Source organism: Nesoenas mayeri, assembly GCF_963082525.1.
Source record: "Nesoenas mayeri genome assembly, chromosome: 2".
NCBI classification, from domain to species: domain Eukaryota; kingdom Metazoa; phylum Chordata; class Aves; order Columbiformes; family Columbidae; genus Nesoenas; species Nesoenas mayeri.
The window spans coordinates 103,623,611-103,650,222 of NC_137543.1; the positions used below are offsets into that span (position 1 = coordinate 103,623,611).

General features: G+C 40.4%; 1 protein-coding gene across 1 annotated transcript in view; it reads left to right on the top strand.

Moving 5' to 3' along the window:
* Positions 1-26,612, top strand: part of TNS3 (tensin 3) — a gene marked incomplete at both ends in the record, with an annotated part of 226,390 nt that overhangs the window by 193,894 nt on the left and 5,884 nt on the right. The window contains 7 exon segments of the mRNA XM_080340298.1: positions 8,788-8,959; positions 11,320-11,963; positions 12,567-12,653; positions 14,500-14,631; positions 16,847-16,942; positions 19,354-19,431; positions 21,921-21,998. Of these exon segments, the coding sequence (XP_080196424.1) occupies positions 8,788-8,959; positions 11,320-11,963; positions 12,567-12,653; positions 14,500-14,631; positions 16,847-16,942; positions 19,354-19,431; positions 21,921-21,998 (1,287 nt within the window).

The window sequence follows — 26,612 nt, forward strand, 5'->3', positions numbered from 1 at the left end:
TCTGCCAGGGATATTTCTTTAAGGGGCAGCATGGATGATTTACAGCTTTCTTTAGGCGTAAGGCAAGAGTGGATTTTTTAAAAATTCTAAATACATTTGAAAGGTACCCAAAACACAGCAAGCATTTTCTGAATGCGTGCAATAAATAATCACATGAAGTTAGAAGCCTTCAGTACTGGAGAGTAACTTACCTTTAGTTATTAGTGGCTTGCATTCTAACTGTTCAGTGTGTTACTTCTTCCACCAGATCAATATCTCTGAGAAATAGTTTACTGCCTCTCCAGATTCGCTGTTATATTTCCCAGGTTGTCAGGCACCACACTGTTGTGTTTTCTGTAAGAACCAGGCACATAATATGTATTTGACTGAGATCCTTCTCAGCACTGTTTAATGAAGCAGCTGAAGCTGACCTTTCTAGTGCAGAGAGGTTAGGAGGTGGATGCTAGAGCCACTGTCTTCACCACTTCTCCAGGTTTAGCCTGACTGATTTGATTACTTGCAAAGAGAGTTGATCCACTCAGACAGGCATTGGCAGAATCTCTAAGCAATAGGCACTTTGTCTTTTCCTTCACCAGCATTAAAAAATCTGTTATATTTGTTTGCCGGGTTTTTGAAAGGCAAGTGGCTCTGTTATGGTACATGATTTTGGCTCATGACATGCTCTCCTTTTGAAAGAACATAGGAAATAGTGAAGAAGAGTTTCTGGATGTGCATAAAACCCAGCAGATTCCAGGCCAATGAAGGGAAAACAAAACCAACAAACCCCACACAAAAACCCTAATAAACAGTCTTTTTATTTCTTAGCTGCATGCCCTTTTTTTCTGCCAGTGTGTTGATCTCCAAAGTGCGGTGTGTGCACCTCAGGTGATGCACAAGATGATCCATTGGGGTGTGGGAAGAAAATATCAGACCTTCAGTAGTACATATATACAGTTCGTAATTAAATAAATATACATATATTGGAGATACATTTTCAAAAATTCCTTATTGTTGGGGTGTGCAACTAGAAAAGTTTGGAACTGACTGTGTTAGACTTTTCTGCATGAGGAAATTAGTGTTACCATAGAAAGACAGAAATAATGTTTCAGAAGTGCCTCTGAGGGTGTGTAGTCCAACGCCATGACTCAGAACAAAACCATCTGAGATCTGAGTCAAACTCTACTGATGGAGGTTCCACCACAACCCTGGTTAACCTCTTTCAGTGGTACACTGCCCATAAGGACAAAGCCCTTTTTGATTTGTAATGAGAATTTCCAAAGACACTACTGAGAAGAATTTGGCTCTGTTGTCTCTTCTGGTAGAAAAGAGACCCTCTTCTAGTAGTTTTCGGCTGCTTTTAGATTCCCTGCCTAGTTGCTTTTCCTCTCCAGGCTGAAAAGTCCCAGCTCCATCATCCTATCATCATAGATTGTGTGAGCAAGACTGCTGGTCATCTTGGTAGTCTTCCACTGGATCCTTTCCAGTTTCTTATGTTCCTGAACTGGTGGCCTAAAACTTAATTTAGTATTCCAGATGAATCTTTCTCAGCATCAAATACAAAAAGAGTAATAACCAATCTCTTCTGATCTGCTGGCCGTGTTTCTCCTGCTGTAGGTCAGTATATGCCCTATTTGGGATGAGAGCAAAGTGAAGACTGTCTTTCAGCCTGCTACCCACTGCAACTCCTGATACTTTTCGGCAGGGCTGCTAATTACCAGTTGGATCCCAGCCTGTATTGTTACAAGGTCTTATTCTGCCCCAGGTACAGATTTTTTTTTTTTATTTCATGTTGGTCTTAAATAAGATTTCTGTTGGTCCAAGCCTCAAGTTCACCAAAGTCCCTGTACTCATTATTGCAATTCTTAAAGATGGGCTTAATATCATCCCTTTTCTAGTTATCAGTGTGGTTCAGTGAAACAGAATTTTTGGTATGGACATTAACTCTTAAGTTCTCAGATTTTAAGAAAATTAAGAAAGTGGATTTCCAAATTTCTTCTGAATTGATAAATGTTCACTTGGCAGATGAGGAGTTAATCTGAACAAAATATGATTTTTCAAATTGTAGTCATTATGTCTTTTTTTTGCTCAGGTGAAGTAAAAAGCAAAAAATGTGAAAAGAATATAAAAACTGTGTTAGTCATTCAAGAGTATTTATTTTTTCTAAATAAATAAGAGTGTTGAAGAAATAGTGAGGAAAATAGGGGTTCTGTTGCTGCCCTCAAAGACAGAAAAATAGCTGTCTAATAGTATAAAATTCAGTTTATTTATGATATAGACTTGAAGGAAATGTTACAGTTTTGCGTGCTTTTTCAGAGCTTTATGGCAGTGGAGACTTTACATAGCTTAGTGACTACAGCAGGCCAAATGACAAGATGCCGATTCAGCATTTGATCGCTGCAGGTTTGGGGGCAAGATAGCCAAAGCAAAAAGTAAATTAACAATATCAACCATTGTCTCAGCCCAGAAGTTGTTATTTGGGAAGTTCTGTAACAAGTCTATCCTATCAGAAATGTGAAGATCATAAAGCAATTAACTTCTTTTTTGAAGACAACAAACCGGAAGGTGTTTTGTTGCTGCCTGGGCTTGATAGGAGTTTTGCTTCCAATGTGTATGGCTTAAGTCAGCTTGTAACTCTTCTCAACTGAAAGAGACAGTAGTACAGTAAATTAGCTGTTCTCAGAGCTATTTGTTTGAAACACTTAAGAAATAATGGTGGAAGCTGGCTAGCAACAACAGCTAGTGGGAGTTTAGCCTTGAATGAGAGGTGGAACAACTTGGTTGAAAAAGATGCCATATACTGTGCAAAAAAAGGTAATAAAGTTATTGTCTTCCCTGACAGATGAAATTACTAAAGACAAGATCTTAAGCATCTTTCATTGATTTCCATGTATTCTATAGAAAGGAAGGAACAGTGGGACCCAAGTTGATGGATTTCCTGGAAGGGAATGATTTGGTTTGCTCTATTTCTGTGAAACTGAAGGCAGAATATAGCAAATATAAAAGGTCAAAGTTTCAGTAAAGTCAATAGTTTGCAGACTGACTAAAAACAAGAGGAGTTTCAGTGTTATCTCAGTCTCACTAATTATGGCACCTTAGCATTTGGAAAAGCAGGAGGTTGAAAGGGAAGATGTCTACCTTATGAGAACCTTGCAGTGCTGATGGACTTGGAAAGATGTTAGTTTGTAAACTGGTTTAAGTGGGCCATTTTGATCTCTTCATTCTCCATATGCAGGGGTTTTAATTCTGGCCTTCCCCATGAACTCTGTAGAAGTTGCTAAGGAGCTCCTTAGCTCCACCATTGCCGATTCTCTTCGCACTCTGTCAGCTGCTAGAGGGACTCTCTTTTCCAGGGAGCCAAATCCTTTTGTCATGAATTCACTGTTTCCAGGATTTCTGGCTTTAAATAGTAGCATAAGCCTCTGCTACTCCATACTCACACTGCATAGCTGGAATTGTGCGTTCCTTTTCACATTATCCAGTACAGTTAGCTGTCACTGGATGTTGCTTGTCAGTCTCTTCCACTAAAGCTCTTCCTTGCTCCATTTTTTTCCTCGAAACTGTGGTTTTTCCAACTAATCTTTCTGTTAATGTTTCCCTTGCCGAAATATTGGCAAAATGTCTTAGAAGAACTAAAACTCTGTCTGCTCAGTAACTTTAACTCTGTACTTGTTGGTGGTTTTGCTTTCATTGATTGTTTCCCTCATAAAGCTTTCTCTTTTTTTTTTTTTTTTTTTAAGCCCTTTGTAGATCTCAAGTTTTGGAAAGAAACACATCTGAACAAAACCCTTTCATAAAATCTGCTTAAGATCTTCATCTGGTGCTTTTTGTCTGACTGATATACTTTAAACCATGGAGTGAGCTATCCACTCTGTCACTCAATAGGTTGTTCTGATGTTTAGTACTAGAGGCTAGGGTTTTCTTCAAACCTTGTTCTACTCTTCCTTGTATGTGTAACATCTCAGCTCTGAGCTGAGCTTAAATCTTCTCCAGGACATTCAGGTGAATGGTGGAGTAACTTGCTTAATGAGTAATGAAATTTAATATTGGAAAAGGGAAGTGGCCATCATTTGACCCTTGCTCTCCTGGACAAAATAAAGTTGTATCAGCAGAGACTGTTGTGATAGAAACTATTACAGTTCCCTCCATGTGGGAAGGCAAGATGAAGAACTAAGCACTGTGGCAGAGTTTACATTTGCGGTAATGTAAATTCCAAATGACTTCAGTAAAGCATTTGACACAGTCTCCTACAGCATCCTTACAGCTAAACTGAGGGAGTGCGATCTGGACGATCGGGTAGTGAGAGGGACTGTGAACTGGGTGAAGGGAAGAAGCCAGAGAGTTGTGATCAATGGAGCAGAGTCTAGTTGGAGGCCTGTATCTAATGGAGTGCCTCAAGGGTCAGTACTGGGGCCGGTATTATTCAAGATATTCATCAGTTATTTGAACGAGGGAATAGAGCAAGTTTGCTTATGACACCAAGCTGGGAGGAGTGGTTTACACACCAGAAGACTTTGCTGCCATCCAGTGAGACCTGAACAGGCTGGAGAGTTGAGTGGGGAAAAAATTTAATGGAATATAACAAAGGAAAGTGTAGAGTCTTGCATCTGGGTAGGAACAAACCCAGGTTCCAGTATAGGTTGGGAAATGACCTATTAGAGGGCAGCATAGGGGAAAGGGACCTGGGAGTCCTGATGGACAGCAGGATGACCATGAGCCAGCACTGTGCCCTTGTGGCCAAGAAGGCCAATGGCATCCTGGGCTGTATTAGAAGGGGTGTGGTTAGCAGGTCCAGGGGGGTTCTCCTCTCCCTCTACTCTGCCCTGGTGAGACCACACCTGGAATATTGTGTCCAGTTCTGGGCCCCTGAGTTCAAGAAGGACAGGGAACTGCTGGAGAGAGTGCAGCACAGAGCCACAAAGATGATTAAGGGAGTGGAGCATCTCCCTTATGAAGAAAGGCTGAGGGAGCTGTGTCTCTTTAGTTTGGAGAAGAGAAGGCTGATGGGTGACCTTACTAATGTTTACAAATATGTAAAGGGTGAGTGTCATGAGGATGGAGCCAGGCTCTTCTCGGTGACAACCAATTGTAGGACAAGGGATAATGGGTGCAAACTGGAACACAGGAGGTTCCACTTAAATTTGAGAAGAAACTTCTTCTCAATGAGGGTGACAGAGCACTGGAACAGGCTGCCCAGGGGGGTTGTGGAATCTCCTACTTTGAAGACATTCAAAACCTACCTGTTCACATTCCTGTGTAACCTCATCTAGGTGTTCCTGCTCTGGCAGGGGATTGGACTAGATGATCTTTTGAGGTTTCTTCCAATCCCTAACATTCTGTGATTCTGTCATAGTTGGATCTAGCAGGATGCTAAGCTGTGAAGTGCCATGGAGGTTTTGTTGAATGCTAGGGAGTACTGTGTGCCTTTTTTATGAGACATTTCAAAGGGAAGATCTTAAGAATGCTTGCCTGGTAGGACAAGTGCAAGGTAGGTCCTGGGAGAATGAGAAATATCAAGTCTTAGTGGAATGCAACCATCCAAAACCAAGAAATACTTCCACTATGTAGAGAATATACCAAACACTTCTATTACATGTCTTGGGTACTGTCTTTGTAGATGACTTGTCAGGAAATCTGTCTAAAGGAATGGGCTTTTCAGTTGCTCCTGTGAAAAGAGGTAGAAGCAGAGGGACCTCTGAAGGAGAACTTTGATACAACAAACGTTTCACAGCCACATCTGATGTGGCTTCTTGCAAGTCTTCCATTAGGCTGGATTTTTTCAGCATTGCTGAAGCCATCAAAGGATGGATCAGGAAACAAACTGAAATTTAAAAGTATTGCACAAAACTTCTTATCCTTTTGCTACTCTTTAGGGCTGGCGGTGGCTCGGTTGCTTTATCTTACTTTATAGGAGTATACTTTTCTGTGTCCATTCAACTCTGTCTGGGTTGCTGCATCCTTCCTGGTGAGTACAGAAGACACACATTTGCACTGGCTGGGTACCCTAGTAAGGCTCCTCTGGGAGGGTGATAACCACCAATTGAGCTAATTTCTTGAGCTGGCAGAGTTTTTCCACCCTTTCTGAGTGCCCTTCCATGCAAACTGCTGCACAAATGGCCACATCTGGCTCTGTTTGCAGTGCCCAGGTCACTACCATTCTCTAGGCTGCTTTTTTGATAGATAGGCAGGTCTGAATGAAGAGACAGGAACATGAATGATCCTGGTTTTGTCACGTCACTTCTTTAAGTAAGGAGCTGAACTTCTATATTGTCAGTGTTCTCACAAATACAATGGCGTAGATTTAGTAGGGGCCTGCAGCAAGAAGCACTGATGCTTCACAGCAGACAAGCTAGGGGAGTTTGTACCATGCATACAGAAATCCTGTAGAAGCTATGAGATTGCACTGAGTTAAGGATTCCATGAGATAAAGGGTTAACAGCTGACCAGTGAGTGTGGACTCTTCATCAGACAATAGAGAGGATACAGCTGAAATATTCAGCAAGCTTGTTTTTAATAGAAATGTAAACAAAGCTGCTTTCATGGGAAGTGCCTTTCAGATGTACTTGTTTCTAGCTTGGGAAGTACAGAGTTTTCATTCTTTCTGCAGATTACATGCCTGGCTGCCAGTGGCTTTTCACTCATAATCTAGTATTTTACACCTGTGAAAAATTGGTATGAAAAGAAATGCATCTGTGAGCATGATAGCGGTCGTTCCATCACACAGTGTTCAGTGCTCTAAAGGTAATAGCAATAGTCCAAGGCCTGAAACAGGGAAGAATCAAGTCTTGGTCCATTTCTTCAAGCAAATGCTGTTATTGGTGGGAGAAGAGTACCATGCTGTGCAAATGTGTTAGATTAGCTTTTATGCATATAGCTGAGATTGCATTAGAGTGGGAGAAGATTTTAAGCTCTTTCAGAAGGAGAGCTGCTCCCCTTCTTCCCACCAGGCTGGTGGTAACTGGTGTCCAGTGACTCCTTTATATAGTCTGGTATCAGGGAAACAGACATAGAGACATGAAAATAAGCAAACATGGAATTAAGCTTCTGATCACAATTTCAATGACTGCAGAGAATGCTTTAATCTCCCCCATATAGTAGCAGTCATCTCAACCTGCAGTATAATTGGGAAGCATCTGCAGGTTCATGTGCACAGGTGAGATGTTTGTTGCACTTTATGATATTTTGTCTTACTGGTGCTACTCTCAGTAGATTCTGCTTTTAGCCTAGTGAAAGTGGGTTTTTTGGGGAGGCTCCAGTAGTCTTCAGATGTACAACATAAGTTTGGGCCACCCTCTTCAACTAATCAGCTTTTTCTCAGATAATAGTTGAGACCAAGTAATATTACTTTATTATATGTTGAAATAATTGCTCAAGGCTTCACGTAAATCCTTATAATACTTGGGTAAACAGTCAGACTTGGTAATCCTTGCATAAACAAGCGCCACTGATTTCAGTAGGAATATGGCCTAAATCATGGGTTTATGGAGCCAGCTTTTTCTGTGTTTGCATCAGTATGAGAATGACTGTAGTATATATCTGATCTGTTAGATAGATACAGATTCAGATTTCTCTGGCTCTTCCACACCACACACATTTCTTCAGTATTTCCTTAAAGTTCACTTTTATGGCTGGTGTGGATATAGTTAAAGCAATTGGTACAGCTAAAAGACAGCGATGCACTTTTCTGATGTTTCCCTCCTCCAGTTAGATGTTTGCTCTGTGCAGTATGTGTGCTATGTGAGGAATTCAGATGGTTTTCAGTCAGACCACTGATTTGCAGATTTTCTTATCTCAGACATTTCTTTTAAGTACCTTGCACCCTCCTCTTCCAAATAATAGCAGAGCCAGGCTTTGCCATGAACCAAAGGAAAAAGAAGACTTACTTAGACTTGTTTCAGTGGTGGTCACAGAAATAATGAGAACCTTCCTCCTTTTTACTTTAGCGTTTCATATGGAAAAGATGCATTAACATGATCGTAACTCTGTGCAGGACTGGAATTGTTGAAATTTTAACTTTCTTGTGTGTTTTCTCACCCTCAGTCTTTTGAAGTGTATCTGCTCAAGAGGCAGTAACTAGAGATTGTTTCATCTGTGATCACCTTAATTGCATTCCAGTCCTGCAGCTGTTGAGGGCAATGGAGCTATTCATTGTTGACTTGTTGACTGCCTTTGCACATGCTTTGAGATATATGAAGGCATTTGTAGTATCTTAGTGCATGGCCTTTTCTCTGGTACAAAATAGTGCCATAGAACCTGAGCTTATGTGAATGGCTGTTGGTTTGCTTTAGACTATGCCAGAATAATTAAACATAATCCTCATTACAGCTTGACTGGTTATTAAAATGTACCTGTAAAAAAGGGGGATTAAACTGTTCCTATATAAGGCTCTTCAGTAATAGCATCCACATTATTACTTATCCGAATACATCTGTTTAAACTGTATCCTGTAGTATTTATGTCCAGTATAATTAAGTTGAACATAGTTCAGACTTGAATCAGTATAGAAACCAATAACTCTGATGCCATTTGCAAACTTTTAGAAAATATTTCCTTTACTTTTTTTTGCCTGTGTGGTATGAACAAAATCACACCTGACATCTGTAGCTGTACTCGTAACTAAACCCCATGCCAAACAAATAAAATTTGTTACTGCTCAAACAAATAAAATTTGTTCTTTATAGTCCTGTTAAGAATAAAATAGGTTGTTTTGCAACACCTTTTTCAGTACAAGGTCCATAAAAATGTGAGTTTGTTGGTTTTTGTTTTTGTTTTTTTTTTAACTTGCCTTTTACTTTGTTTCTTTTGCTGCAGAATCTCGAAGTTACACAGAAGCCGTTAACCACTCTCTGGTGATGTCTGACAGCACTGTGGGCACTAACCCTCCTTTGCTGAGGGCCAGCATGCAGATGGATCCCTCCTTCCAGCACTGTTTTACATCTTCATGTACTGTTTCAAGTAACAGTCCTATTCCAGGAGGAGAAAGGTAGGAAAATATTCTCCTCCTTTATTGTTCAGTTCTTATAATTATGGTTTCCAGCCAAGATACTGTGCTTGCATCTTCATTGCAGAGCATTTGTCCAAGGACTTTGAGTTGGGTTGTGACACTTCATTATGATGTTGTCCACCAGCTAGAATTTACCATGACACAATTAGTTTTGAAAATAAATAGGAGTACAAAAGTAAATAGGAATTTATAGCTCATTTACTTTATTACGTACTACCACAAGCTTATACATATTATCCTGTGTGCTTAACAAGCTTCTCTAATGCTGTACTGAAAAGCATTTCATGAAATTTCACATTGGAATAAGTTGTATGTGAGAGAGAGGGAGTACTCTTCTCCCTGCAGTACCTGCATTTCTTCTCAGTAAAATGTCAGAAGATTTACTTTTGGTAGTGAATAGCTGACTCCCTTTCAACTGCTCAGTAGGCCAAGAGACTTTATTATTTCACATTGTAGTAAATATGTAGGGCTCTAGAACAGAGCTTGAATAGTTCAGATTTACAAAATAGTCGTCCCAAGGAGCTTACAGCATAAGATGAGAAATAGCAGAAAACACCACAAACAAACGAGGTCCCAGGTTACTGTTAGAAGTTTCAGAAAGCCCTGATGATGGATGGTCAGTCATTAGCTGTGCCCTATATTTCTGTATTACATTGCAGCTGATTAGGTTTCCTTTCCTATCACTCTACACCAACATTCCTTTGTGGCTAATTATCCTATTCTTGTTCTTGGATAATTGGATATTTTGTAAATCTGAACTATTCACAGTGAGTATGTGGAATGCTGTTGGTTGGTGTGTAAGACTCTCAGTGAGGACTTAAGTATGTTGATACCTATTTATCTTTTATTTCTTTTCCCATGTAATTGATTTCATTTTCAATCAGTACTTGCACTGTGAAAGAATGTTTTCATTTTGTGATCCTGAATATGAATCATAGGACTGAACAAAATAGTATTTTCTGAGGAGGAGGCAATTTAACATTTCAAGTGGATATGAAATAGGAACTTATCAGGCAATGCAGTCATTATCAAGTTTACATTCCAACTTCAAACTTTATCTAGAAAATTTTGTTCCCTTCTTTCTAAATATTTTTTCTGTCACATTTCATTTCATCTAGCAGATAGCTACAGCTACGGGTTTTTTCCTTGCAGTTATGTCTTCTTCCATTTGCTTTACTTCCATTTTCTATGGCGCTTCTTCTTTGATCTGTTCAAATCTACTGGTATCAATTTCCACAGCTGCCTTTTAATTAAAAGTCCTTTATATTTTTTATATTTTTTTTTGTTTATATTTTTTTATATTTTTTATAAATCTTTCCCATTTGCAAGTCACAATGAGTATTTTTTCTCTACATTTATGTTGCTGATAATGTTTTCCAGCTACAGTCTAAAGGCAATTCACTTCTAGAAGAAAGGAGACAATTTAAGCTTTTATCAGATGCTTTGTTTGTCTTGTTTAGAAGGATACCTGTTATTTTTCACTTGAGTGGGTGGAATTGCTACCCAGTAGCAATCTAATGTTTACTGTTGAAATAATTAATAAAGGAAGAAATGTTCCTTCATCAAATAAAGTAATGATCAGACCTGCCTCTGTTCCCTTTTTAGTATAAATTTTATTAAAAGAGACCTGATCTAAGAGCTTGTGGACTGTGTTCTTATCATAGTTATTCATTTATTGTGTGATGGTGCACAGCTAGTTCCTTAACCCATTTTTAGTTCTGGTTTTTGTGTTTTGGTTTTGGTTGGGTCTTTTTGTTTTTTTTATGAGAATAAGATACTCTCTGTCTGTAAGAACTGCTGTGGCAGCGTCAGTTTTCTTCCATAAACCTCTGCCTTTGACAGCAGCCTTGGCTTAAGAAATTTCTACTCTTTTCTGGGTAGCACCACACCTCATCACGTAGATGTGGACCACATATAGAACCACTGTATGTGAAGCAACGCTGTGAACAGCTTCACTGAATTGATTCATAGTAGAAGTAACCCTCTAAAATGGGGGAAGAGTATTTTTAACTGTGATTAGTTTGGTGGCCTAGTTTACAGCACAAACTTAGAAACTATCCCATCAGCATGGCTAGATGGAGGATAAGATAAGGCAGAAAAGTAATGACCTGCACTGAAGGAATGGGTAATCAGGGTGGGGCTGGAATCCCTTGATCCATCTTCATCATTAGGTCCAGCATGTTGTCAAAGAGCACCCTCAGGTATTGTCCTGGGTGATGTGATTCATTACTTTCAATGATCACTACAGTATGGGCTGTCCAGTGACATTTTAAGGGAATGATTTATCTGTTTAACTTTTGTGTTCACTTTTTGGCTTTTTTTTTTTTTTTTTTTGACAGCTCTTCTGCAACAGAAAGCCCTTGGCTTGAAAGCAGCCCTAAAGCTACCCCATCTCTCCAGCTTTCAATGGGAAACAGCAGGCCACCAGGAGGTTACCTTGTACCCTCTGAATTTTCAAATGCCATGCAGAATGTCTCCCTCTTGTCTCATTTCCAAACACCAGGACTGCAAGTCATCACCCTGAGCAGCCTGGAGAATTCACCAGCAGAGTCACAGCAAGAACCTGCTGTCAGCAGCAGTACCCAGGCCTACCTGAGCTACAGCGGGGGCAACATGGGGAGTAACTCCCCCCGAGAGCAGAAACAAGCTAATTTCATAGCCAATGCTAGCATCTCTCCTAAAACCATGAGCTCATCAGTGGCAAATGCTGAGGACAATGGCTTTTTGACACAAAACTTTGTTACAGTGGCCTCTGGACATGACAGTCAGAACAGTATGGTTCAGCAGCACCGTGGAGGGAACATACATGCTCAACCCCCTCTTCCAGAGAAAAAGAGGTCCTCTGAAGGAGACCGTTCCTTTACCTCTGTGTCACCTTCTTCAAGTGGCTTCTCTAGCCCCCACAGTGGAAGCACAATCAGCATCCCCTTCCCAAATGTCCTCCCAGATTTCTCAAAAATGTTAAGCACTTCCCCAGTGCCAGGTAGGTTTTGCATCAGAGATATGCAAAATACATTAGATTTCATGTGAGTTTATAAAAACACTTAGGTGACTTTAAAAGGGGGGTGGAGGGTAGGAAGCAATGGAGTTTAAGTGGCATAGAGGACTTAAATGTTTGCAATAAGTGGCACCAGTTCACTGGCTTTGGATGTTCTCTTCAGAACAAGGTTGCAGAATTCTTTCTGTACTTCTGTAGATTCCAGCCAAGGGCAGCCTACCTTTCGAACTGCCAACCACAAGTTTCTTTTAATAAGAGCTGGGTTCTCTTTGCACCTTTCTAGACTTGTGCCAAGAATAGTTAAAAATGAGTGTGTTCACTGGACCCTATTGAGAAGCTTTATATTTAATATGGCTTTATAAATGCAATAGGTTTTTTATGTGTTTCATAAACTTCAATAATACTACCAGAATCTTAGTGTATGGCATTATATTTGCTGTTTCTAAATCAGTTCAGAGTTTCTCTAGATTGTCCTTCTGATCATGAGTTTTTTAAATAATTAAGGTAATTGAAAATTGGAACAACAAGTATAAAATGCTTTTGAATGTAAAAAAATTTCTTGATGTTTTTTTCCCTTCTATTTCACAGAGAACACAACTGATAAGCATGTGACTGTAAAATTTGTCCAGGACACATCCAAGTTCTGGTATAAGCCAGATATTTCAAGAGAACAAGGTATATCAACTGATACGTGTTCTGGCATATCCACTCACAGAAAGGCTAGTTGGTGATTTCTTAAATTTTTTTGATGCATACCTGATGTCTAAAAGAAATACAAGAAGAAATAAAAAACCTAGAAGGGCCACAGGCAACCTCACTGAATTTCTTTTATCCAAAAGCTGAATTTGAGCATGGAGGGCAGCCAAGTAGTCCTTAAAAATATTCAGTTAATCAGACGAATTATTAGCGTAACTGAACTAAGTACAAAGTAATTTAAATCTGCCTGTGGTATCTGCTGCAAATGTACTTTATGGTAAAGCTCTGGTTTTCGGAATGACAGATGTGCAGGATGCAATACCAAACAACTGTCTGCTCTCAGAAACTGAGTACAGGTGTGCTGCTGTGGCGTGATCTCAGCCATGTGTGTTTCACTGCACAGATAGTAAGTTGAGAGATGCTAAATATCAGAGAATAATTCATTAGCTGAAAGTCATCATAAAACTGTCCTCATGTACCAGTCATTCTGTAGCTTCGATTTCATTGTCAGCTGCAAGTGACATAGATTATTTCCTAAAGGTTACAAAATAACACTCCCATGGAACATCTTAATGATGTACAATCTAGATATAGTACATCTATGTGTAGATGTATTACTGAAGGAGATGGAGAAAGCTTTTATGTATGTGAAAATGTATACGTATGAACTTATATACATTGTCTCAGCAACAATGCGTAAATAAAGCATGCTGGGTGCTTTGCAAATGCAATTGGTTGTATTGAATTGTATTTAGTGAGTTATGGCAGGATTTTAAGCTGGTATACTTAAAATTCAATTATCAAAAAGGAAAAATTACTAACTGGTTCTGCATTGGGAATGAAGTTTACGCTGAACCAAAATACCCTTCAGCTATTGGCAAACAATGAATTGCTATGTCTGTGTAGTTCATAGTTTCTCAAATGATGAGGATGCCTCTTATAATGTAGTGGTAAATATGAGCCATGGGGAATAAAGATCATAGAAACAGATCATTAATTTGTCTTTGGGTGATGTTTTACTGGTCCTTTCACTCCAGTCCCTTTCCTCTTCTCTGCTCATGGGGGGAAAAAGAAAAAAAAAAAGATGGAAGTGCTAAGGGTTTAAGGTCAAATGAAAAACAATCATTAGATAAACCCTTTGCTGTTTTTCAAAGTGAGTTTAAGATTTTCCGCTACTGGATTTCGAAGTCTGCAGCAGACTCATGTAAAGCAAGGCTGGTTTCCCTGCAAATGGTTCCTCCTGGGGAGGACTTCATAGAACACTGCCAGCAGAGATCACAGGATATAAACGTGAATTATTTCAGTGCCTGGACAGTCAAAGAGCAAATATTCACTTACCTTCCTTTCCTTTTCTTTAAAATTACCAGGGGAGTGAGACTGCTTTTCAGGGACAGAAACTTGGTGGTGAACAAAAATGCATCTGTTCTACCCGTTGAAGTAGCATAGGAAACAGTGCTGTTTAGTCAGCCTGGAAATGACAGAGCGCTGTGCTCTCTGTCATGCTTTTAACAAGTTGACAAAATGTAGGCAGAAATCAGCTTGTTCTTGCACTGGTTGTAGGAATCCTGGTGGGACCTGCATGTCCTTCTCAGTTTAAAAATCAGGTTTATCTTGAAATAAGTATCTGTGAGATTTGCATAAGATGTTTCCACTCAGATCGCCTAAATATGCTTGATTGTATTCTGTTGTACAGCAATGGAGACAGAGAAAAGGATCTCAGTTACTTCAGTCTCCTTTTAATTACAGATTTGCACTTCTGTGCTTTTTGGGTGTCTGCATTGCTCTGGAACTGTTTTTTTTCTCTCTTTCCTGGAATCCATTGCAGCCATTGCTGTTCTCAAGGACAAGGAACCTGGGTCATTCATTGTTCGAGACAGTCACTCTTTCCGGGGAGCCTATGGGCTAGCAATGAAAGTTGCTACACCACCTCCTTCTGTGCTGCAATTAAACAAAAAAGGTACTGTATGCCTTCTGTCTATTACTTAGCAAGCCATACAAAGTAGTCCTTCTTACTGGGTAATAATCTGGAGGAATCTCCCCTCTTCTAATAAATCCAACTCGAATTACAAGCTCCATTTGGTACCTTGTTAAATGAGACTGGATGTTTTTTGTACTTTACGTAGTTTAACCATGGCTTAGAAATGTATGTTCATTGTGGCTGTGCATATATTGTACCTTATTAACCTAACAGAAAACCAGTGTCTGTAATGGGTCCTCCATAGAAATCAGAAGTCTGCATCTGATCCACATACCACCATGTAAAGTTTTCATTTGGCTGGAAAGTTAAATATTTTTTACCTCAGGGTTTTGTTCTGAGACAGTTTTACATTAGATATAAATCTGAGGAGGTTACTCTAGGGAAAGTTGGCTCCATTTGTACTACTGCAGGGGTAGCGAGGTGGTTTTTTCCTTGCTGCTGTTTTCCTTTTACACATCTTATTATGTTTCATTAGTACATGCTGCCTGGCAAGGTAAGCAACTGAGATCACAAGAAAGCTGTGATTCTTAGTGTCATGGTTATGGAAGTGTGGTTTCGTCTGTTGGTTGGTTGGTTGGTTGACTGTTGTGGGTTCGGGGTGGGGGGGGGGTTAAAGTTTCCATGCTTACTCTGGGTCAAGGTTAGCAGTGCACCTCTATTACAATAACACTTTCAAATTTTATACCTTAATCTGGTATTTTGAGACTGCGATGTCTTATATTAATGAAGACAACAGGGGTGCACTGCGGTGGTGATAGCAACAAGGAGGCAGATAGAGAGTGGTTGTAGGTGTTTTTAGTGATTTTTTTTATCATCAGACCAGTGGAGTCCAGGAAGGCATGGAATTTCAAACTCTACCAGCCTTCAAGAGTCATTTTATGTTAGTTGTGCCACAGGCAAGTGATAGTAAGAGAAAATTCCTGTTGAGACTGCAGCATTCTTACGCTTCACAAATTTGTTCAGTCTCCTGCAGGGTTTCTTGATCCAGGATTCCCCTTCCCACATACCCTTGAAGTAATTTATTTTTAATACCATGAGAGTATAACGGCAATGAGTTAGTTGTTTGAGAAGGTGATCTTTGCAATATTTGCTTGCAGAGAACTTTCTACTATCCAGATTAATGTGTTCATCTGTATCAGGCTGAAAGACAAACTTCATGTCATGTGTGTCCTGGACTGTGGCTGATAGGTCAGAGTCAGAGGGACCATTTGTGTTTGTGGCTCTTTTGTTAAGGTTTGAATGGTTGGTTAGCTTTGTTCCGTTGCTATGAAATAACCCTTTAAGTATTTGGAGAGAGATTCGGTTTATAGCCAGGTGTGAAATACTGTGAACCAGTCTTTCAGTAAATAATTAAGTTGTCGTTATTATATGTGTGCGTACATATGTATATGTTTAAAAGAATGCTAAATCTCAAGGGAATTTTCATATGCCTCTTGGACTTTGGATCTCCTCATTACATCCAACTTAACAATTTTGGTTTGTCCTAGATTCCTGAGAGATAAAAACTGTCTTTAAAAATGTAGTGAAACCTGAGTGTTTCATGTAGTTGTTTGTTTTCAGGAGCAAAGGCTTAGTGTAAAACTGCAAACAGTTTAATACTTAAAAGTTCACGGTGAGACTTGGCATCGTTACCTTTGTGTAACTAAATATTATGTTGTTTTAATCTGGAAAGGTTCTGTGAGTAGAACTGTCACTTTTAAAAATCTGAGTTATTTTATTATACTTTTACTCCATTGTCCTATTGGATACACATTTTTCTCATGGGGAAATGCATCAGAATTTCTAACCATTCATTTTCCAGATTTCTGTTCCTTATCTATACTTGGGACCATGCTTGCATGTTTTAGACATCAGTGTATATTTGAATGTCAGTCAGTTATGATTTTAAAACTTTTTCCACTCATTGTCTAAAGTGATTTATTTACTTCTTTGGTTTTTTGTGGGGTTTTTTATGTTGTTGTTTTTGGTTTTTTGTTGTTGTTTGTTTGTTTGTTTGTTTTGTTTTGTTTTTAAATGGCCTCTTAACTACAGATTGAAACCTGCATCAGAGCAGGTTTAATGTATTCTTTACATACTGTGTATAAAACATTTGGTGGTAATGTGGAAAGCTGCTTCATGAAGACCTGCTAATTTGTGAGACTGTTGTCTGTTCATTGCTTCTCTTCATGAGCTTTGTGTTTCTTTTTCAACACAGTTGGAGATTTGTCAAATGAACTTGTAAGGCATTTTCTGATTGAATGTACTCACAAGGGAGTACGCTTGAAAGGATGCCCAAATGAACCATATTTTGGTAAGTACTGTGCATCACAGGGACACAGAAAATGGAGACTCTTTGCTTTTGCCAGAGGTGTTTTATAGACTTGAGTGAAAAGGGAGATAATACTTTGCTGAAGTCCTGATGGTTTCTGTAGGAACCCATTCTAAGGTTATAGGAGCCTTGTACACCTTTACCTTTAGTATATGTGCAGGGCACTCTAGCATAGATGCACACGACCAAGCATCAAGCAGTCAGGCTTGTCTGCCACTACGAGTGCTGCTGCAGGCAGCTGAGCTAGATGACTGTGATGTGCCTTATTGATTCAGGACCTTTGCCTTATTTTGTCCTGCACTATATAGTTACACTGTATACACTAGCTGGCTAAAATGGCACCAGAGTGGGACATTCACAAGGTAACATAATGCTCCATCGGCCTACCTAATGTGCTGTGATGAATGCACGTTACCTGTTGTGGCAAACAGCAAAACACCTACCTACCTGCTCGCTCATTTGCCCTCCTCAGTAGGGCAGGAGGGGAAAATAAGATGAGAAAGCTCATGGGTTAAGATAAAGACAGGGAGGTAGCTAACCAGTTATTGGCATGGACAAAAGAGACTCAACTTGAGGAAAATTTTTGCCAATTAAAATCAATATTCAGATAGTGAGAAACAAAGAAAAAAACCAACACTTTTCCTTCCATTTTTCCTGAGATGAACTTCACTGCTTCCCTCAGACAGGGCAGGAAGGGGTGAGGGGCATATGGTCACTACAGAACAGTTCCTCTCTGCTGCTCAGTTCCTCTCGCACTTTATCCCTGCTGAGGTGTGGGCTTCCCACATGGGCTGCCATCCTTCCAGAAGAAAATCTGCTCCAGCATGTACTCTCCATGGGCCACAGTTCCTTCAGGAAATGTCTGTCGGCTCCAGTGTGAGGTCCTCCACAGGCTGCAGGATAGGGCATGTAAACTTGGATGCCTGGAGCACCTCCTCCAACTCTGGTGTTCCCTCTGCTGTGTCCCACCCTTTTTGTTCCCTTCTTGTCTCTGTACAGCCTTTTCTGTCCTTTCCTCTTGTGGTGGTGTTTTGTTTTTGTTTTTTTTTTCCCTAGAGGCATCCCACCTGTGGCTCAGCAGGGCCCTGCAGTGGATGTGGAGCTGGCTGTGTCCCTGGCCTCTTCCCACAGAGGTCACCCTGCAGCCCTCGTACCCCCTGCTACGAGCCTTCTCACATACACTCAATACACCCATGAATGGGTTGTCTCATTTACCATAAAATGAACAAGTATAAAATGAAAAGTCTTATTTAAAGGTGGATTGAATTTTGTCACTGTTTGACATGAGACCTGTTTCAAATCAGAATTTTTAGCCCTGTCCTACTTTGATCTTGAAGTACCTGTTTATGGCACATATGTAGCTCTACTAATGATTTAGTTTGAGCATCTCCTAATCTTTCAATGTCTATAGCCTCAACACTGCTTCAAAAAGTAGGTGGGCAGGCACTGTCACACACCTCTATGGATAACACGATGAAGGACTGGTAGTGTTAATTGGTCTTCGCATTTTTGTGAGACCATTGCAGGACTGGGTCATCTTTCCATTTCAAATCAGTTTTCGATGGGCTATAAAAATGAGGTTGGATTTGATTGAATTGTGATTTTTCTCAAATACATGATTATAATGTTCAGTGTTTGTTAGTAAACAGGATCAAAGATTGGCTTTTTATACAAACAGACCAATGAATATTATGCCTTTCTCTCACTCCTTAGAGGATGATCTCACATGCTAATATCAGGAATAAGTAATGTTTAATTATTTTAATTAAGCTAAGTCCGAATTACAAAAGTGACTTTGAATAGAAAATAATAATTTAATAGAGAATGCTATGTACATCACTGCTGCATTGAACGGAGGTTTTACCTAGACCATCTTTTTTAGTTTTATAAGCACAAAATAGAGGTGCATGTAGACAAAAAACTAGACAGTGGAGACTAGGTGAGTAAGGCAGAATTCCTTGCTCATTCTCTGCCTCATCACATAGCATCAAGCCCTTGTGCACTTACTATCTTGATAAGATTTTACTACATATAATGTAACAGAAGAACATCAAAAGGAATTTGCTGACTTCCATACAGCATTTGTTTTGTCATTTTTTCTCTTTCTCCATTTGAAGCAAAGCCATTTAGGTTAGTATTTAAGCAGGGACAGGGAGCATATGATTGTGATTAATGATTTCGAGTATATCCAACTGTGACAGTGTTGGGAAACACAAATACACTAAAGCTGACTGAAGAAGGTCTTGGCTTAGGTGCCAAGAGAGTATTTTTAAATAGTGGGGTGGAGGGGAGGCCCCTTGGTCTATAGAATACTTAAAGGCCAACATAGCTGTTAAGCATTCATGTTGTTCTCCAAGTTAACCATGTGTGTCTTGTTACTCTTTTGACCACAGGAAGTTTGACAGCTCTGGTGTATCAGCACTCCATCACTCCACTGGCATTGCCCTGCAAGCTCCTTATCCCAGACAGAGGTATGCTTGTTAAAATACAGAAGAGATACACCCAACCAAGCTCTTCTTTAAAGCGTCAGTGTCTAAAGGCGGGTGAATGTGTCAAAAGTCGAGATCTAAGCAAGAATGCACAGAGAAGGAAGCTGTATTTTAAAGGTCGTTCTTCAGTACTGCTGATGGCCCTTACTCAAGCTGTGGTTGTGAGCAGACTCGTACTGTGATATTCCAGTCATAAACATGTGTCATGGAAATCACAGTAATCTAGCATGTAGGAAGACAAATGTACTTCTCAGACATGAAATTATGCCCATGTATGGTTAGATGTAACCACTCATTCAGATCTGGGTAGCATAAGGGCTTTAGGGAAGACAAGTAGGTAAAGGACAGAAGGTGCCCTGGGTGTGACACTGGCAGAAAGGAAGTAGCAACTTACATAGGTCCGAATATTGTTTGAGTAAATGATTGAAAAGCCCGTGCTGCATCATGGGACTGTAATTCTAATTTTGGTTGTGGTAGTTTCGTAAACCACTCTAGGACAACAGCAAAAGCTATGCTTGCCCCATAATTCAGTTGTCTGTTAATCTCCCACGTGAAGTTAACACCAGATGTAGTATTGAAATGTTAAACATTATTGTGGTTTTCTACTGAGCTCTTTAAACTTTTGTTAAAGGCTGTATATCAGTGTTCAAACATAGCATTTGAATTATGCAGGTACTTTAATGAAACCGTTTAGCACAAAAGTATGCTATGGTAGATGTGACCAGAGATATTGTTATATGGCAAACCAGTGTGGTAGGTAGGCTTTTTCTCTTTGTCACTTAAAATGGAAAGCTCCTTCTCTTCTGGCAGAGGTACAGGACTGAAAATTTGCCTTGTCCTGAAAAAACATACCACAGTGAAATTTTATTTTGGATTTATTTTTGAATCATGCATTTTAAGACGATCTTCTGTGCTTACTGATACTAGACACAGTGCGTGGAGTTATTTAAAGCACATGGATAATTCTAAATGTATTAATAGTGTCACACTACTGCTCTTTTTCTCATTTGGATGTCTTCAAAGACAACAGGAATCATGTTGAATGCAGCAGTGAGTGAGATCGTTTTACATGCATTTATATAACCAAAATAGAATCATAGAATGTCCTGAGTTGCAAGTGACCCACAAGGATCATTGAGTCCAGCTCCTGCCCCTGCATGTGACAACCCCACAATTCCACACCATGTGTCTGAAGGCTTTGTCCAGTCTCTTCTTGAACACTGTCAGGCTTGGGGCTGTGACACCTCCCTGGGGAGCCTGTTCCAGTGCTCCACCACCCCCTGGGTGAAGAACCTTTTCCTAATGTCCAACTTAAAACTCCCCTGGCACATCTTCCTGCCATTCCCTCGGGTTCTGTCACTGGTCACGAGAGAGAAGAGATCAGTGCCTACCCCTCCTCCCCTTGTGAGGAAGCTGTAGCCGCCATGAGCTCTCCCCTCAGTCTCCTCCAGGCTGAACAAACAAAGTGAGTTTAGCTGCTTCTCATACAGCTTCCCCTCCAAACCCTTCAACAACCTCATGGCCCTCTTCTGGACACTCTCCAATAGCTTTATATCCTTTTTGTCCTGTGTTGCCCAGCACAGCACACAGTGCTCCAGGTAAGGCCACACCAGTGCAGAGCAGAGTGGGACAATCACCTCCCTTGCCCGGCTGGCAATGCTGTGCTTGGTGCACCCAGAACAGGTTGGCCCTCTTGGCTGCCAGGGCACACTGTTGGCTCATGTTCAACTTGCTGTCGACCAGAACCCCCAGATCCCTCTCCATGAAGCTGCTTTCCAGCATCTTGTTCCCCAGTCAGTATATATAGCCAGCGTTGCCATGTCCCAGGTGCAAAATGTGGCACTTGCCATTGTTAAACTTCATGCAGTTGGTGACTGGTCTTTGCTAATAGGAAGACAATAACATACTGATGGACTGTTTTCTCACTAATTTTAACAAAAGATTGGGAGGCAAGCATTCTGCTGAGGTCTTAATACTTCAGATGTTTGTTTTCTACATAAGTATGAAGAAAGAAGGATTATGTTGTCATCTTCTGAATCAAAATGCAAATAATTGATTTCATCATAGAATCACAAAGTCTTTCTGCCTAAGTTAGTGTAAATTATGCAAATTAAATGAGAATTAAAATTGCACTATTCAAAACAAATTGAGGTTATAATAAGGGAATATAACTACTAGTATTGTTTTATGTGACATCATGTGTGTCCCTGCAAGATATGGTATGTAAGTTTTGTCTCTTACTGTCAGAAAATAAAGGTTGAGCATCCCTTCTGCAGCACTGGAGGCAAAAAAACTGATGCAGCACAGAAACCACAGGAATTATTATAGCTGCAGATACAAGATTGTTTAATGTTTTTGGCCAAGAGCTGTCCAGTAAACAAGATTGCGATTACAAAAGCTAAACTGATACTTAACCATGTGCATTGATTTGTCGATTCAAGTCCAAACAAGACAGTGCTTTCTGTTTGCAGATCCCTTGGAGGAGATAGCAGAAACATCTCCACAAACTGCAGCAAATTCAGCAGCGGAGCTTCTCAAACAGGGTGCAGGTCTGTTGAACTTTTTCCTTGCATTTGACTGCCACCAAATTTTGTGTTTCACAGACTGTGAGAAGCTGAAGCTTAGACTGGACTGAAGGATGTTTAAGGGAACAGCTAATTTAGAGTGCTGTATAGAAGTGTAAAGGACACCTTGAGGATCTGTACCAAATTCTTTCTGTTTTCTGCAGCTAGCTTCTAAGTTCTACAACTCTGTGTTTGCTTTCTACTTGTGTCTCCCATGAGAATATGAGGTACACACAGGTTGGTTCAAGCACAGCAATTTTTAAGTGGTGATATTGTTTTCATAACTGATGAACATAAAAAAGATATTTTCAACGTGTAGTTGCATTGGTTCATGAATTATGTCTGAGGCCTGCAAAAATCAACTAAGGAAAGTGTTCAGTAGGGCTAAGTTCTCAGCATAGGGCTCAACAGTACCACTGGAAGATGCTTACTGTCCCGTCAATCTGAAAAAAAACATATTAAAAAACATTGCCCTGTGCTTCACTTGATGCTGCATGTTATTGGGAAATGTCCAGTATCTTTTCCATTGGATGCTGTTTTATGGATTGTCATGCATACTGCAGCATACATTTTGGTAAGTGAAGTTGTCTTACTGTGACCATATTGATGTGGCAGAAGAACCCTGACAAGATGACCTCCAAGTGATGTGGTACTGTGCATTGGTTTCATCTATATAATTCTCAAACAGAGGTATTCACAGCAGCTGTGTAGAGATGTGCTCTGCTTCTCATCTGCTTTGTTTGTGTGCAGCTGACCCAGAGACAGCTAGTGAAATAGCTTGTCTGAAAAAATGTGATAGCATCTTAACCCATGATGATTGGACACAATACTCTGAGTAGTACCCTTTCATAATCTGAAGCCTGTCCTCAGTAGAAATGCAGTCACTATGTCATTCCCCTGTCCAGTGGGCATGCCCAGGGTATTCTGTGTGCACCCTCCCATGGTCCCTGTTATGCATTCTTCCCAGGATCTGTCTGTCCACCCTGTTAGTCACATTAGAGCAGGAGAATACATTTGTTGCTGTCCTTTGAGTTTAGCCTACCACTGGAGTCACAAGCAGAAGGGTTGTGGCCAAGCATGCCCTTTATAAGAATGCTGCCTCATAGCCTTCCTCCATTTTAGGGCACTTCTGAAGGGAGCAGTTGCCAAGCTGAGCAGCTTTGGAGAGTAGGAGTGTTGCTTCTTGCTTGTACAGCAGTCTACTTTGACTTAAAAATTTGAAGTACCACTTTGAGTGCAATAATCAAGCAGGAATGTATGGCTGAGGCAATGGCAAGCCTTTGCAAGGCAGTGCCAGGACTGAGCATATGTTGGGTTTTCTGTCTGCCAGTGCTGGTAGTGTTTGTGGCTAACAGGATAAAAAACAAGGAGAACAAATTTTTGTAGAATTTTCCCTCTTGAAAACCCAGCAAAGGGGGCATGTGTTGTCTTTTGAGAAACATTTGTTTTTCTTTGCTCAGGCAATGCTTTTCAAAGAAAAAGGAATAATTTTTACTTGAGTTGAGGCAGTAGTCAGATAGCTCCTTATGGGGGCTATCACATCATGGATTACTTGGGGATCTTGGCACACTGTGTTTTTTTTTTTTTTTCCTGTTTTGTTGCTTTTGGTTTTAAATAAGGTTTGGGACCTGAAGAGATAAATGAGCTATGAATGATTCTCAAAGGCTGGGGTTTTTTTTTGCCTTGATACATCATTTCCCACTGATTTTCTGTGTGTCATAGTGACATTTAAGTTGTGGAGTTCAACATAGAAGTGCAGACCCAAACCATGTAAATCGTTTCTTTTCCAGCTATCTGAGCTTGTGCGAGCACCTGCAGTTCAGTCAAAGCAGATGCACTTTTTCCCTACCCTGCCTTATCTCACTCTTCTACTCCACAAACAAAAACATGAAGATGTCTTTTCCTAGGATGATAATTTTTTATAGATGTCTGAGTAACCTAATGAGCATTTCCAGCCATTGTCTAAATGCAGAAGCTGAACAGAAAGAGTTACAAATGAAGACTAGGAACTATACAGATAAGTGGCTTTTCCCTAGAACAAACCTTGCTTTATTAACCTTCCTGTTCAGCAGCAAAATTTTCTGCCCCAAATAAAACCTGTTTCTTCCTAGATGTTTCCACTAATACAGTCAAGGGACTAAGCATTCTGAATGAAGCACATTCACAGTCTAAAAGCAGCAGGGATTATTCAAAATGGCTGCATTTTGTAGCTATTGGTGGTACCATGAATGTGACCACAAAATGCTACCTGTGGGAGATGAGAGCAGCGACATGGCAGGGGCAATTGCATTGCACAGAAGACATAGATGTAGATGTTTTCCTTTTGTTCTAGCGTTGAGTATGATTTCAGTGGGATTGCTGCCATTCGATACCTCATGAGGCTTTTCAAGCCTTTCTCATTACCTTTCCTTTCCTGTAATCTCCTTTTTAAGCTGACATTTTTACACTTTGCAACACTTTTGAAGAAGGTTCCATTTATTTTTTTTTTTGTGCTACAGAAGGGACCCACTTTATTTGGTGATAGCTTTTGAACTATCACATTGAGGGCCATCTAGACAAAATGCTTTGCTATTCGTTTAGAAACGAAACACAGTTTGTTGACAGCACTGCAACATGAGGCAGAAGAGGAAGTCTCAGAAGTGGTGAGGAGTGTGACTTTGAAACAAGGCGAGCTGCCTGTGGTGGAAAAGGCTGACAGGATAATGAAGAACTTTAGAGCCATACCAAACATGCACAGTAATGATGTGAGGGGAAGAGAGCTTATGGTTTGGAACGTTATTCACAATTTTGAATACGCATTACAGAAAGCAGTTAAGCAAGGCCTTACTGAACTTGCCATTCATCGTCTTAAATCCCCCTCTGCATTAATTTTATAGTAGTTGATTCAAACAAAGGTTATGGAAAATATCACACCGATGTGCAAATACATTTGGGAAATTTCACACAGTTCAAATCTCTGAATTGCTTCTTTCACTGAGAGACTCCAGAGCTTGAAGTTACTGGGGTGAAGTTCTTCATGCTGGAATAAAACTTACGTTTTTGATTCCAAAACAAACTTTTATGTAATTGAGACTTAGGCAGTCTTTAACTGTTACGATTGCTTGGTTGTTTTTAAAGTGCCCATATCTAGCTGCATTTTACGTAGATAGTCACAGGAGAAAGCTTTAGTCAGATTACAGAATAGCCAAATGAAAAGAGAAGCTATTAGATTTAATTTAAACTTTGCTTTTATAGGAAGGTTGGAAAGCCAAGTTAAACTGCTAAATAAATGAAATATTAGCATGGTAATTTGCATGTGTCGGCTGCCAGAATTGTAAATTCTGTTCTGGATACATAAACGTTTTTACCAAAACACAAAGTCTGTTGGTACCAGTGTTTAGCTATAGATATGTTTAATTATTCTTGCTTGTGCTGTAGAGTGAGACTAAGAAGGCTTTTCAGCTTCAAAAATGTTCTTAATCTCCTTGTAAATTTGACTTTATACCACAGTACCAAAGTAATTAAGCATGTGAATCACAGAATGGTTGGGGTTGAAAGAGAGCTCTGGAGATCATCTAGTCCAACCCATCTCCTAAAATAGGTTTAACTAGAGCAAATAACACAGGAATGCAACCAGAGAAAGAGACTCTGCAACCTCTCTGGGCAGCCTGTTCTAGTGCTCCGTCACCCTCAAAGTAAAAAAGTTTCTCCTTGTGTTCAGATGGAACCTCCTATGCTTGAGTCTGTACCCGATGCCACTCATCGTATCATTGGGCACCACTAAAAAGAGTCTAGTCTCATTCTCTTGACACGCACTCTTGCGATATTTATAAACATAAATAAAATCCCTTCTCAGCCTTCTCCAGGCTGAACAGACCCAGCTCTCTCAGTCTCTCCTCATAAGAAAGGTGCTCCAGACCCCTAACCATCTTTGTAGCCCTCCAGTAATTCCCTGTCCTTCTTAAACTGGGGAGCCCAGAAGTGGATGCGGTACTCGAGATGTGGCCTCACCAGGGCAGGATAGAGGGGGAGGACAACCTCCCTCGACCCTGCTGGTCACACTCTTCTTAATGCACCCCAGGATACCTTTGGACTTCTTGGCCACAAGGGCACATTGTTGATTCACGGTCAACCTGTTGTTGACCAGAGTTCCCAGGTCCTTCTCTGAAATGCTGCTTTCCAGCAAGTCCACTGCTAACCTGTACCGGTGCCCGGGGTTACTCCTCCCCAGGTGCAGGACCCTGCACTTGCCTTTGTTGAATTTCATCAGGTTCTTCTCTGCCCAGTCATCCAGCCTGTCCAGGCTCCAGCCTCACTTATTAGTAGCACAGCCTTCTGGTGTATCAACCCTTCCACCCAGTTTGGTATGATCACAAAACTTGCTGAGGGTGCACTCAGTCTCTTCATCCATGTCATTGATGAACAGGTTGAACAGGACTGAACACAGTACTGACCCCTGGGGAACGCCGCTAACTACAGGCCTCCAGCCAGACTTTGCACCATTGATCACAACCCTCTGAATTCTGCCATCCAGCCAGTTCATGATCCATCTCACCATGCACTCATCCAGCCCGTACTTCCTGAGCTTGCCTATGACGATGTTGTGAGAGACGGTGTCAA